Genomic DNA, 15,583 nt, shown 5'->3' on the forward strand with positions numbered 1-15,583 from the left:
GGCTTGGAGATTGAACGCTTGATTCTATCGAAGCGTGGGTTTTAAGATTCTGTGATAGATAACTAGAAAGATTTACCATAAAATATGGAAAAGATATATCTGTTGGTGTGAATCCAAAGGATTCCCATGGAATAAGATAAAAATTCCTAAGATTCTCTCCTTTCTACAAGAATGTTTGGAGAAAGGATTATCTGCAAGTTCTCTAAAGGGACAGATCTCTGCTTTATCTTTCTTACTACACAAAAGACTGGCAGCTGTGCCAGATGTTCAAGCATTTGTTCAGGCTCTGGTTAGGATCAAGCCTGTTTACAGACCTTTGACTCCTCCCTGGAGTCTAAATCTAGTTCTTTCAGTTCTTCAAGGGGTTCCGTTTGAACCTTTACATTCCATAGATATTAAGTTACTATCTTGGAAAGTTTTGTTTTTGGTTGCAATTTCTTCTGCTAGAAGAGTTTCAGAGTTATCTGCTCTGCAGTGTTCTCCGCCCTATCTGGTGTTCCATGCAGATAAGGTGGTTTTGCGTACTAAGCCTGGTTTTCTTCCTAAGGTTGTTTCTAACAAAAATATTAACCAGGAGATAGTTGTACCTTCTTTGTGTCCGAATCCAGTTTCAAAGAATGAACGTTTGTTACACAAGGATCTTTTCAAAGGTTCTCGGTGCCCTTCTCTCTGTAATCAGAGAACAGGGTATTGTGGTATTTCCTTATTTGGACGATATCTTGGTACTTGCTCAGTCTTTACATTCTGCAGAATCTCACACGAATCAACTTGTGTTGTTTCTTCAAAAACATGGTTGGAGGATCAATTTACCAAAGAGTTCGTCGATTCCTCAGACAAAGGTAACCTTTTTGGGTTTTCAAATAGATTCAGTGTCCATGACCTTGTCTCTAACAGAAAAGGGACGTCTGAAATTGGTTTCAGCCTGTCGAAACCTTCAGTCTCAATCATTCCCTTCGGTAGCTTTGTGCATGGAAATTCTAGGTCTCATGACTGCTGCATCAGACGCGATCCCTTTTGCTCGTTTTCACATGCGACCTCTTCAGCTTTGTATGCTGAACCAGTGGTGCAGGGATTATACAAATATATCACAATTAATATCCTTAAATCCCAATGTACGACACTCTCTGACGTGGTGGATAGATCACCATCGTTTAGTCCAAGGGGCTTCTTTTGTTCGTCCAACCTGGACTGTGATCTCAACAGATGCGAGTCTGTCAGGTTGGGGAGCTGTATGGGGATCTCTGACAGCGCAGGGGGTTTGGGAATCTCAGGAGGCGAGATTACCAATCAACATTTTGGAAATTTTCAGAGCTCTTCTGTATTGGCCTCTTCTGAAGAGAGAATCGTTTATTTGTTTTCAGACAGACAATGTCACAACCGTGGCATATGTCAATCATCAAGCTGGGACTCACAGTCCTCAGGCTATGAAAGAAGTATCTCGGATACTTGTATGGGCGGAATCCAGCTCCTGTCTAATCTCTGCGGTTCACATCCCAGGTGTAGACAATTGGGAAGCGGATTATCTCAGTCTCCAGACGTTACATCCGGGCGAATGGTCCCTTCACCCAGAGGTATTTCTTCAGATTGTTCAAATCTGGGGACTTCCAGAAATAGATCTGATGGCCTCTCATCTAAACAAGAAACTTCCCAGGTATCTGTCCAGATCCAGGGACCCTCAGGCGGAGGCAGTGGACGTGTTCCTTGGAATTATCATCCTGCCTATATCTTTCCGCCTCTAGTTCTTCTTCCAAAGGTGATTTCCAAAATTCTAATGGAACGTTCGTTTGTATTGCTGGTGGCTCCAGCATGGCCTCACAGGTTTTGGTATGCGGATCTCATTCGGATGGCCAGTTGCCAACCTTGGACTCTTCCATTAAGACCAGACCTATCTCAAGGCCCTTTTTTCCATCAGGATCTCAAATCATTCAATTTGAAGGTATGGAAATTGAACGCTTGATTCTTAGTCATAGAGGTTTCTCTGACTCGGTAATTAATACTATGTTACAGGCTCGTAAATCTGTGTCTAGGAAGATTTATTATCGAGTCTGGAAGACTTACATTTCTTGGTGTTCTTCTCATAAATTCTCCTGGCATTCTTTCAGAATTCCTAGAATTTTACACTTTCTTCAGGATGGTTTGGATAAAGGATTGTCTGCAAGTTCTTTGTAAGGACAAATCTCTGCTCTTTCTGTTCTTTTTCACAGAAAGATTGCTAATCTTCCTGAAATTCATTGTTTTGTACAGGCTTTGGTTCGTATCAAACCTGTCGTTAAGTCAATCTCTCTTCCTTGGAGTCTTAATTTGGTTCTGAGGGCTTTACAAGCTCCTCCGTTTGAACCTATGCATTCTCTGGACATTAAATTACTTTCTTGGAAAGTTCTGTTCCTTTTGGCCATCTCTTCTGCTAGAAGAGTTTCTGAGTTATCTGCTCTTTCTTGTGAATCTCCTTTTCTGATTTTTCATCAGGATAAGGCAGTGTTGCGTACTTCATTAAAATCTTTACCTAAGGTTGTGAATTCTAACAACATTAGTAGAGAAATTGTGGTTCCTTCATTGTGTCCTAATCCTAAGAATTCAAAGGAGAGATCTTTACATTCTTTGGATGTAGTAAGAGCTTTGAAATATTATGTTGAAGCTACTAAAGATTTTAGAAAGACTTCTAGTCTATTTGTTATCTTTTCTGGGTCCAGAAAAGGTCAGAAGGCCTCCGCCATTTCTTTGGCGTCTTGGTTTAAGTCTTTGATTCATCATGCTTATGTAGAGTCGGGTAAATCCCTGCCTCAAAGAATTACGGCTCATTCTACTAGGTCAGTTTCTACTTCCTGGGCGTTTAGGAATGAAGCTTCTGTTGATCAGATTTGCAAAGCAGCAACTTGGTCTACTTTGCATACTTTTACTAAATTCTACCATTTTGATGTGTTTACTTCTTCTGAAGCAGTTTTTGGTAGAAAAGTACTTCAGACAGCTGTTTCAGTTTGATTCTTCTGCTTATAATTTTCAGTTTTTTTCATTATAAGATTAAAACTTTTGTTTTGGGTTGTGGATTATTATTATTTTTCAGCGGAATTGGCTGTCTTTATTTTATCCCTCCCTCTCTAGTGACTCTTGCGTGGAAGTTCCACATCTTGGGTATTTATTATCCCATACGTCACTAGCTCATGGACTCTTGCTAATTACATGAAAGAAAACATAATTTATGTAAGAACTTACCTGATAAATTCATTTCTTTCATATTAGCAAGAGTCCATGAGGCCCACCCTTTTTTGTGGTGGTTATGATTTTTTTGTATAAAGCACAATTATTCCAATTCCTTATTTTGATGCTTTCGCTCCTTTCTTCTCACCCCACTTCTTGGCTATTCGTTTAACTGATTTGTGGGTGTGGTGAGGGGTGTATTTATAGGCATTTTGAGGTTTGGGAAACTTTGCCCCTCCTGGTAGGAATGTATATCCCATACGTCACTAGCTCATGGACTCTTGCTAATATGAAAGAAATGAATTTATCAGGTAAGTTCTTACATAAATTATGTTTTCCCATTTTGGCATAACCAACACAGTTATATTAATATACTGCTAGATTACGAGTTTTTGTCGATAATGGTGTGCGGTGCTAACGCACAGTTTTTCCTTACCGCTCACCACAGACAGCGCTGGTATTACGGGTCTCTAGAAACCCGGCGTTAGCCGCAAAAAAGTGAGCGTAGAGCAGAATTTAGCTCCACATCTCACCTCAATACCAGGGCTGCTTACGGTAACGTTAAGCTGGAAAAACGTGCTTGTGCACGATTTCCCCATAGGAATCAATGGGGATGATTCGGCTGAAAAAAAGTCTAACACCTGCAAAAAAGCAGCGTTCAGCTCCTAACGCAGCCCCATTGATTCCTATGGGGAAAGACTTTTTATGTCTACGCCTAACACCCTAACATGAACCCCGAGTCTAAACACCCCTCATCTTACACTTATTAACCCCTAATCTGCCGCCCCCGACATCGCCGCCACCTGCTTTATATTAACCCCTAATATGCCGCTCCGGACACCGCCGCCACCTACATTATACTTATGAACCCCTAATCTGCCGCCCCCGACATCGCCGCCACCTGCTTTATATTAACCCCTAATATGCCGCTCCGGACACCGCCGCCACCTATATTATACTTATGAACCCCTAATCTGCTGCCCCCAACATCGCCGACACCTACATTATAGTTATTAACCCCTATTCTGCCTTCCCTAATGTTGTCACAACCTACCTACAATTATTAACCCCTAATCTTCCGCCCCCAACGTCGCCGCCACTATAATAAAGTTATTAACCCCTAAACTTAAGTCTAACCCTAACCCCCCCTAACTTAAATATAATTGAAATATATCTAAATAAAATTACTATTATTAAATAAATTATTCCTATTTAAAACTAAATACTTACCTATAAAATAAACCCTAAGCTAGCTACAATATAACTAATAGTTACATTGTAGCTAGCTTAGAATTTATTTTTATTTTACAGGCAACTTTGTTTTTATTTTAACTAGGTACAATAGTTATTAAATAGTTATTAACTATTTAATAACTTCCTAGTTAAAATAAATACAAATGTACCTGTAAATTAAATCCTAACCTAAGTTACAATTACACCTAACACTACACTTTAATTAAATAAATTACCTAAATTAACTACAATTAATTACAATTAAATTAAAAAAACTAAATTACAAAAAAAACCCCACTAAATTACAGAAAATAATAAAATAATTACAAGTTTTTTAAACTAATTACACCTAATCTAATCCCCTAATAAAATAAAAAAGCCCCCCAAAATAATAAAAAGCCCTACCCTATACTAAATTACAAAAAAGTAATCGGCTCTTTTACCTGTATAAAAAAAAAAAAAAAAAAGACAATACCCCCCACCCCCAACATTACAACCCACCACCCACACACCCAACCCTACTCTAAAACCCACCCAATCCCCCCTTAATAAAACCTAACACTACCCCCTTGAAGATCACCCTACCTTGAGACATCTTCACCCAACCGGGCAGAAGTGGTCCTCCAGACGGTCCTAAGTCTTCATCCTATTCGGGCAGAAGAGGTCCTCCAGACGGGCAGAACTCTTCATCCAGGCGGCATCTTCTATCTTCATCCATCCGGAGCTGAGCGGGTCCATCTTCAAGACATCCGACGTGGAGCATCCTCTTCGTTCGACGGCGACTGGAACAAGGACGGGTCCTTTAAATGATGTCATCCAAGACTGCGTCCCTTCAATTCCGATTGGCTTATAGAATTCTATCAGCCAATCGGAATTAAGGTAGAAAAAATTGAAGGGACGCCATCTTTGATGACTTAATTCAAAGGACCTGTCTTTGTTCCAGTTGCCGTCAAACGAAGAGGATGCTCCGCGTCGGATGTGTTGAAGATGGACCCGCTCCGCTCCGGATGGATGAAGATAGAAGATGCCGCCTGGATGAAGACTTCTGCCCGTCTGGAGGACCCCTTCTGCCTGGTTGGGTGAAGACGTCTCAAGGTAGGGTGATCTTCAAGGGGGTAGTGTTAGGTTTTATTAAGGGGGGATTGGGTGGGTTTTAGAGTAGGGTTGGGTGTGTGGGTGGTGGGTTGTAATGTTGGGGGGTATTGTGTTTTTTTTTTTTTTTTACAGGTAAAAGAGCTGATTACTTTGGGGCAATGCCCCGCAAAAAGCCCTTTTAAGGGCTATTTGTAATTTAGTATAGGTTAGGGCTTTTTATTATTTTGGGGGACTTTTTTATTTTATTAGGGGGATTAGATTAGGTGTAATTAGTTTAAAAAACTTGTAATTTTATTTTTTTCTGTAATTTAGTGTTTTTTTTCCCTCGTAATTTAGTTTATTTAATTTATTTGTAATTAATTGTAGTTAATTTAGGTAATTTAATTAATTATAGTGTAGTGTTAGGTGTAATTGTAACTTAGGTTAGGATTTATTTTATTGTACCTAGTTAAAATAAATACAAAGTTGTCTGTAAAATAAAAATAAACCCTAAGCTAGCTACAATGTAAATATTAGTTATATTGTAGCTATTTTAGGGTTTATTTTATAGGTATTTAGTTTTAAATAGGAATAATTTAGTTAATGATAGTTATTTTATTTCGATTTATTTAAATAATATTTAAGTTAGGGGGGTGTTAGGGTTAGACTTAGATTTTGGGGTTAATAAATTTAATATAGTGGCGGTTACGTTGGGGTAGGCAGATTAGGGGTTAATAAATGTAGGTAGGTGTCGGCGATGTTAGGGACGGCAGATTAGGGGTAAATAATATTTAACTAGTGTTTGCAAGGCGGGAGCGCTGTGGTTTAGGGGTTAATACATTTATTGAAGTGGCGGCAATTTCAGGTTAGGCAGATTAGGGGTTAAAATTTTTAATAAAGTGTTTGCGATGTGGGGGGGCCTCGGTTTAGGGGTTAATAGGTAGTTTATGGGTGTTAGTGTACTTTTTAGCACTTTAGTTAAGAGTTTTATGTTACAGCGTTAGCCCATAAAACACTTAACTACTGACTTTTAAATGCAGTATGAGTCTTGACAGGAGAGGGTGTACCGCTCACTTTTTCCAAGACTCGTAATACCGGCGCTATGCAAGTCCCATTGAAAAGATAGGATACGCAATTTACGTAAGTGGATTTGCGGTATGCTCGAGTTGCGGATAAAAGGTGAGCGGTACACCTGTACCTGCCAGACTCTTAATACCAGCGGGCATTAAAAAGCAGCGTTGGGACTTCTCAACGCTGCTTTTTAAGGCTAACGCAAGACTTGTAATCTAGGCGATAGTTTTTACCTCTGTGATTACTTGTATCTAATCCTCTGCAGAAACCCCCCTTATTTCAGTACTTTTTACAAACTTGCATTTCAGCCAATTAGTGCTGACTCATAAATAACTATATGGGAGTGAGCACAAGGTTATGTATATGGCACACCTGAACTAGCACTGGCTAGCTGTGAAAAGCTAATAAAATGCACTAAGATAAAAGGCGGCCTTCAATGGGCTTAGAAATCAGCCTATGAGCCTACTTGGTATTCTTTGTTGAAGGAAAAACCTAAGAGAACTAAGCAAATTTGATGATGAAAGTAAATTGGAAAGTTGTTTAAAATTGCATGCCCTATCTGAATCATGAAAGTTTAATTTTGACTTTACTGTCCCCTTAAACTTTATTTACATTTCCAATATTTCACTTTGTCTTATTTTTTTAACTTTTTTTTTTTTCTTTTTCTTTACAGATCATCTTTAATAACCAAGCCCATAGTGGCAAAATTAAAATTTTCTTTGATAGTGATGCCACAATTCAAGACTGTAAGGACTGGCATATTTCTGGATCCAGTAAGTGTTTTTCTGTGTATTTTTTTGCTGTTCCTCTATTGCCTTTCAAGACATAACTGAATCATTGTAGCGCATGGGATGTATGTAAATGATACAGCTCTCAGTCATTTTACTATAAGTGGAAGCAGAGTTCCTCCGATTTATGTCGCTAAATGAAATTGGGGACTGGCCAATCGCAGCTTTTTATGCCTAGTTTTAGGTGCTAATATACCAGTCTTGATAGGCGTGACATGAGGATCCAAAGAATGCCACCTATATAAAAGTTTAAAGGGACAATTTAGTCAAAATTTAAAATTGGATGCTCTATCCAATCCATTTAACAACTTTCCAATTTCTGTTATCAAATTTTGCTTTTGTTCTCATCCTGTATTGAAGAGTAAATCTTTGTAGGCTTATAGGAGCTTAGTAGCGTCCACATGTCTTTGCAAACACTACTGCCAGACTGCTAAAGTTGTATGACATCAAAAACACTGCTGCCATATGGCTAAAGACATGTGGACGCTCCTAAGCTGCTATCAGCCTATGTAGAGTTACTCTTCAATAAAGGATGCAAAGAGAACAAAGAAAATTTGGTAATTGAAGTAAGTTGGAAAGTTGTTTAAAATTGGATGCTCTATCTGAATCAAGAATGGTTGTTTTAATTTTGATTTTAATGTCCCTTTAAAGGTACAGTAGACATAGAAATTGTTACATAATTTTGCACTATTTGCAGAATTATGCAACATTAACAGCAATAACTGCAAAAAAAAAGAGCTTTGTGAGATTTAACACTGCAAATCTATACTTAACGTTCTTCGCCAGCCTCTTCTGATCCTGTCTTTTTGAAAACCGCATTACTGGCGCGCTAGATAGCGTTATAGCTTTATTTAACTAAATATACTGCTCTCCTGTGCTGGCTAAAGCAGTCGACAGCATATAGCATCTTACAATCACTACTTTTTCCGTATGCATGTGCGCTTTTCTATTACAGTTATAAGTATTTTGAGTGTGTTCATAAAAACTCGCCACTTTCTAACTGCCAAGAAAAAACCTGAGATCTGTAGTGAAAACTTGTTACAGAATTACGTTGGGATTTGAATTTTGTACTTTTTGTTTTTGTGCACCCAGAGTACTTAAATTACAATTTACGCTGTGCATATTTAGTATGATTTATTCCTGTGTAATTTACATATAAACTTTACATTTATGGTAAAATAGGATTATTTATGAACAATTTTGTTAACATTTTTGATGCACCTTTAAGTGAAGGTAAATCTGGAATAGGCAGTTGGATTACAATCTATATTATAATAACGATTGTAACGCGTCTGTTGCCGGTTGCGCACGCATCCTCAAAAAAATGTTGGCTGCGTGTGCAGCCAAAAGAATCCACGCTGCATCCAGGTGGATTCCGAAAATGCAGCGTAAGGGTGGATTCTTTCACCACCCTGCGATTTTCTGCTCCACCTGGATGCAGCGTAGGCAAACGAAGAATTAAGAAAAAAACACGCAACCGCACGAAATAACAAAAAAACTTGTAACCGCCCCCAAGAAATAACAAAAAAACCTAACCACCCGCATGAAATAATAAAAAAACACACCGCCCGAACGAAGTATAACACAAAAAAACCTAAGCGATTGCAAGAAATATTAACAAACACCTAAACCACCAACCCCACATTGCAAAATAATAAAGTAATTAACCCCTAATCCGCCAATTAAACATAATTAAAATATTAACCCCTAAACCACCAACCCCCCACATCGCAATAAACCTAATAAACCTAATTAACCTATTAACCCCTAAACCGCAAACCCCCCACATCGCATTAAACCTAATTAACCACCAAACCCCCACGGCGCAATAAACCTAATCTATTAACTCGTAAAGCGCAAACCCCCTACAACGCTAATAACTAATTTAATTACTGAGCCCCCTAACTTAACAACCCCCTTTAAAATAAAAAATCTTAACATTAATTTTAAAATAAAACCTAACATTAAATTACAAAAAATAATCTAAAATTACAAAAGTCTAAAATTACAGAAAAAAAATAAACAAAATGATCAAAAAAAAATAAAAAATTAAACCTAATCCCTATGAAAATAAAAAAGCCCTCCAAAATAAAAACACCCACTAATCTAAACTACCAATAGCACTTAAAAGGGCCTTTTGTAGGGCATTGCCCTATGTTAAACAGCTCTTTAACATTAAAAAAATACTAAGTCCCCCCTAACAGTAAACCCCCCCACCCACCAAACCCCCCAAAATAAAAAAAAACCTAACGCTAAAAAAACCTAAACTACTCATTGCCCGTAAAGGGGCATTTGTATGGGCATTGCCCTTAAAAAGGAAAAGCTCTTTTACTGCCCTTAAAAGGGAAATCATCCCAAAAAAACTTAATCTAAAAAAAAAAAAAAAAAAATCCCCAAAAAAATGCATAAGACTAAACCCCAAATAGGTACTCACCGTTCCTGAAGTCCAGCGAAGGTCTTCTTCCAGGCGGCTCCATCATCTTCTATCTTCATTCGGAGCGAAGACGGTGCGGAGCTGGCTTCCCCGATGAGCGGATTCGGAGCAGCGGTTCTCAGCAGCGTGGAGGCTCCTCTTCATGCGATCATCCGCCGCAAGGTACCCCATATGTATTGGGGTGCCTTGCATTCCTATTGGCTGAAATTTTGAAATCAGCCAATAGGATGAGAGCTACCAAATCTTATTTGAACAGCCAATATAATTTCAGTAGCTCTAATCCTATTTGCTGATTTCAAAATTTCAGCCAATAGAAATGCAAGGTACCCCAAATTGAATGAGGTACCTTCCATTCAATTTTTAGTGTACGACAGAGATCGGATGAAGAGGAGCCTCAACGCCGCTGAAAACCACCGCTGAGGATAACTGCTCCTGATCCGCGCATCGGGGAAGACCGCTCCACACGCTCTACGCCGTCTTCGCTCCAGATGAAGATAGAAGATGATGGAGCCGCTTGGAAGAAGACCTTCACCTCCAGACTTTAGGTTCGGTGAGTGCCTATTTGTGGCTTATTTTTAGGCTTTTTTCTTTTTTCCTTAAATTAGGGTTTTTTTAAGCTGTAAAAGGGCTGATTGCTCATACAAATGCCCCTTTAGGGGCAATGGGTAGCTTAGGTTTTTTTAGACTTAGTTTTTTTTATTTTGGGGGGTTTGGTTGGGTGGGGGGTTTTACTGTTGGGGGTACTTTCTCTTGTAAGGTGTATCCAGTCCACGGATCATCCATTACTTGTGGGATATTCTCATTCCCAACAGGAAGTTGCAAGAGGACACCCACAGCAGAGCTGTCTATATAGCTCCTCCCCTAACTGCCTTACCCAGTCATTCTCTTGCAACTCTCAACAAGCATGGAGGTAGTAAGAGAGAAGTGGTGAAATGTAGCTGTTATTTTGCTTCAATCAAGAGTTTATTATTTTTAAATGGTACCGGAGTTGTACTATTTTGTTCCAGGCAGAAAAATAGAAGAATCTGCCTGTGATTTCTATGATCTTAGCAGGTTATAACTAAGATCCATTGCTGTTCTCACACATGACTGAAGAGAGAGATAACTTCAGCGGGGGAATGGCGTGCAGGTTATCCTGCTATGAGGTATGTGCAGTTAATATTTTTCTAGAAGATGTGAAGGCTAGAAAATGCTGCTGATACCAAATTTATGTGAGGTAAGCCTGAATACAGTGATTTAATAGCGACTGGTATCATGCTTACTTTCTGAGGTAATACTCTTTTATTTTTACAATATAAAACGTTTGCTGGCATGTTTAAACGTTTTTATATATACTTTGGTGATAAAACTTTATTGGGGCCTAGTTTTTTCCACATGGCTGGCTTAAATTGCCTAGAAACAGTTTCCTGAGGCTTTCCACTGTGTTACTATGAGTGGGAGGGGCCTAATTTAGCGCTTTTTTGCGCAGTAACTTTTACAGACTGAGACATCCAGCTTCCTCCAGGAGTCCCCTGAATGCTATAGGTCATCTCTAAAGGGCTCTTAGGCTTTCCAAAGTCGTTTGTTGGGGAAGGTAGGCCCACAGAAATGCTGTGGCAGTTTGGTGTGACTGTTAAAAAAACGTATATCGTTTTTTTGATCCGTTTTTTGAACTAAGGGGTTAATCATCCATTTGCAAGTGGGTGCAATGCTCTGTTAGCTTATTATACACACTGTAAAAATTTTGTTTGATTTACTGCCTTTTTTCACTGTTTTTCAAATTCTGACAAAATTTGTTTCTCTTAAAGGCACAGTACCGTTTCTTATATTTGCTTGTTAACTTGATTTAAAGTGTTTTCCAAGCTTGCTAGTCTCATTGCTAGTCTGTATAAACATGTCTGACATAGAGGAAACTCCTTGTTCATTATGTTTAAAAGCCATGGTGGAACCCCCTCTTAGAATGTGTACCAAATGTTCTGATTTCACTTTAAGCAATAAAGATCATATTCTGTCTTTAAAAAATGTATCACCAGAGGAATCTGACTAGGGGGAAGTTATGCCGACTAACTCTCCCCACGTGTCAGTTCCTTTGACTCCCGTTCAAGGGACTCACGCTCAAATGGCGCCAAGTACATCTAGGGCGCCCATAGCGTTTACTTTACAAGACATGGCGGCAGTCATGGATAATACACTGTCAGCGGTATTAGCCAGACTACCTGAATTTAGAGGAAAGCGAGATAGCTCTGGAGTTAGAAGAAATACAGAGCATACTGACGCTTTAAGAGCTATGTCTGATACTGCCTCACAATATGCAGAAGCTGAAGGAGAGCTTCTTTCTGTGGGTGATGTTTCTGATTCAGGGAAGAAACCTGATTCTGATATATCTACATTTAAATTTAAGCTTGAACACCTCTGCGTGTTACTCAGGGAGGTTTCAGCTGCTCTTAATGACTGTGATACAATTGCAGTGCCAGAGAAATTGTGTAGACCGGATAAATACTATGCAGTGCTGGTGTGCACTGATGTTTTTCCAATACCTAAAAGGTTTACAGAAATTATTACTAAGGAATGGGATAGACCAGGTGTGCCATTCTCTCCCCCTCCTATTTTTAGAAAAATGTTTCCAATAGACGCCACCACACGGGACTTATGGCAGACAGTTCCTAAGGTGGAGGGAGCAGTTTCTACTCTAGCAAAGCGTACTACTATCCCTGTCGAGGACAGTTGTGCTTTCTTAGATCCAATGGATAAAAAGAGGGTTACCTTAAGAAAATGTTTATTCAACAAGGTTTTATCCTACAGCCCCTTGCATGCATTGCTCCTGTCACTGCTGCTGCGGCGTTCTGGTTTGAGTCTCTGGAAGAGGCTTTACAGGTAGCAACTCCATTGGATGAAATACTTGACAAGCTTAGAGCACTTAAGCTAGACAATTCTTTTGTTTCTGATGCCATTGTTCATTTGACTAAACTAACGGCTAAGAATTCTGGTTTTGCTATACAGGCGCGCAGAGCGCTATGGCTTAAATCATGGTCAGCTGACGTTACTTCAAAATCTAAGCTGCTTAACATTCCCTTCAAGGGGCAGACCCTATTTGGGCCTGGTTTGAAGGAGATTATTGCTGATATCACTGGAGGAAAAGGTCATGCCCTTCCTCAGGATAGGTCCAAATCAAGGGCCAAACAGTCTAATTTTCGTGCCTTTTGTAACTTCAAGGCAAGTGCGGCATCAACTTCCTCTAATGCAAAACAAGAGGGAACTTTTGCTCAGTCCAAGACGGTCTGGAGACCTAACCAGACCTGGAACAAGGGTAAGCAGGCCAAAAAGCCTGCTGCTGCCTCTAAGACAGCATGAAGGAACGGCCCCCTATCCGGTAACGGATCTAGTAGGGGGCAGACTTTCGTTCTTCGCCCAGGCGTGGGCAAGAGATGTCCAGGATCCCTGGGCGTTGGAAATTATATCCCAGGGATATCTTCTGGACTTCAAGGCTTCCCCCCCCCCAAAAGGGAGATTTCACCTTTCACAATTATCTGTAAACCAGATAAAGACAGAGGCATTCTTACACTGTGTACAAGACCTCCTAGTTATGGGAGTGATCCATCCAGTTCCAAAGGAGGAACAGGGACAGGGATTTTACTCAAATCTGTTTGTGGTTCCCAAAAAAGAGGGACCGTTCAGACCAATTTTGGATCTAAAGATCTTAAACAAATTCCTCACAGTTCCATCATTCAAGATGGAGACTATTCGTACCATCCTACCTATGATCCAGGAGGGTCAATACATGACTACAGTGGATTTAAAGGATGCTTATCTTCACATTCCGATACACAAAGATCATCATCGGTTTCTCAGGTTTGCCTTCCTAGACAGGCACTACCAGTTTGTAGCTCTTCCCTTTGGGTTAGCTACAGCCCCAAGAATTTTTACGAAGGTTCTGGGGTCGCTTCTGGTGGTCCTAAGGCCACTGGGCATAGCAGTGGCCCCTTATTTAGACGACATCCTGATTCAGGCGTCAAACTTCCAAATTGCCAAGTCTCATACGGACATAGTGTTGGCATTTCTGAGGTTGCATGGGTGGAAGGTGAACGAGGAAAAGAGTACTCTATCCCCCCTCACAAGAGTTTCCTTCCTAGGGACTCTGATAGATTCTGTAGAAATGAAAATTTACCTGACGGAGTCCAGGTTATCAAAACTTCTAAATTCCTGCCGTGTTCTTTATTCCATTCCTCGCCCTTCGGTGGCTCAGTGCATGGAAGTAATCGGCTTAATGGTAGCGGCAATGATTATAGTGCCGTTTGCACGCCTACATCTCAGACCGCTGCAACTCTGCATGCTCAGTCAGTGGAATGGGGATTACACAGATTTGTCCCCTCTACTAAATCTGGATCAAGAGACCAGGGATTCTCTTCTCTGGTGGCTATCTCGGGTCCATCTGTCCAAAGGTATGACCTTTCGCAGGCCAGATTGGACAATTGTAACGACAGATGCCAGCCTTCTCGGTTCGGGTGCAGTCTGGAACTCCCTGAAGGCTCAGGGATCGTGGACTCAGGAGGAGTCACTCCTTCCAATAAACATTCTGGAACTAAGGGCAATATTCAATGCTCTTCAGGCTTGGCCCCAGCTAGCGACAATGAGGTTCATCAGATTTCAGTCGGACAACATCACGACTGTGGCTTACATCAACCATCAAGGGGGAACAAGGAGTTCCCTAGCGATGTTAGAAGTCTCAAAGATAATTCGCTGGGCAGAGATTCACTCAGCTATCCATATCCCAGGTGTAGAGAACTGGGAGGCGGATTTTCTAAGTCTACAGACTTTTCATCTGGGGGAGTGGGAACTCCATCCGGAGGTGTTTGCACAATTGGTTCATCGTTGGGGCAAACCAGAACTGGATCTCATGGCGTCTCGCCAGAACGCCAAGCTTCCTTGTTACGGATTCAGGTCCAGGGACCCCAAGGCAACGGTGATAGATGCTCTAGCAGCGCCTTGGTCCTTCAACCTGGCTTATGTGTTTCCACCGTTTCCTCTGCTCCCTCGTCTGATTGCCAAAATCAAGCAGGAGAGAGCATCAGTGATCTTGATAGCGCCTGCATGGCCACGCAGGACTTTGTATGCAGATCTGGTGGACATGTCATCCTTTCCACCATGGACTCTGCCACTGAGACAGGACCTTCTACTTCAGGGTCATTTCAACCATCCAAATCTAATTTCTCTGAGGCTGACTGCCTGGAGATTTAAAGCTTGATTTTATCAAAGCGTGGTACTCCGAGTCAGTCATTGATACCTTAATTCAGGCACAAAAGCCTGTCACCAGGAAAATCTATCATAAGATATGGCGTAAATATCTTTATTGGTGTGAATCCAAGGGCTACTCATGGAGTAAGGTCAGGATTCCCAGGATATTATCTTTTCTCCAAGAAGGATTGGGGAAAGGATTGTCAGCTAGTTCCTTAAAGGGACAGATTTCTGCACTATCTATTCTTTTGCACAAGCGTCTGGCGGATGTCCCAGACGTTCAGGCATTTTGTCAGGCTTTAGTTAGAATCAAGCCTGCGTTTAAACCTGTTGCTCCACCTTGGAGCTTAAATTTTATTCTTAAAGTTCTTCAGGGGGTTCCGTTTGAACCTCTTCATTTCATAGATATCAAACTTTTATCTTGGAAAGTTCTTTTTTTGGTAGCTATTTCCTCGGCTCGTAGAGTTTCCGAGTTATCTGCTTTACAATGTGATTCTCCTTATCTGATCTTCCATGCAGATAAGGTAGTTCTGCGTACCAAACCTGGGTTTTTACCTAAGGTGGTGTCTAATAAGAA

The 15,583-nt window shown here is 40.5% G+C and overlaps 1 protein-coding gene across 1 annotated transcript in view; it reads left to right on the plus strand.

Moving 5' to 3' along the window:
* Window positions 1–15,583, plus strand: part of MCOLN2 (mucolipin TRP cation channel 2) — a 418,859-nt gene that overhangs the window by 284,855 nt on the left and 118,421 nt on the right. The window contains exon 4 of the mRNA XM_053693157.1: window positions 7,247–7,346. Coding sequence (XP_053549132.1) covers window positions 7,247–7,346 — 100 coding nt within the window. The remainder of the gene's footprint in view (window positions 1–7,246; window positions 7,347–15,583) is intronic.

The sequence above is a fragment of the Bombina bombina genome, chromosome 10 (assembly GCF_027579735.1).
Source record: "Bombina bombina isolate aBomBom1 chromosome 10, aBomBom1.pri, whole genome shotgun sequence".
Classification (NCBI taxonomy): Eukaryota; Metazoa; Chordata; class Amphibia; order Anura; family Bombinatoridae; genus Bombina; species Bombina bombina.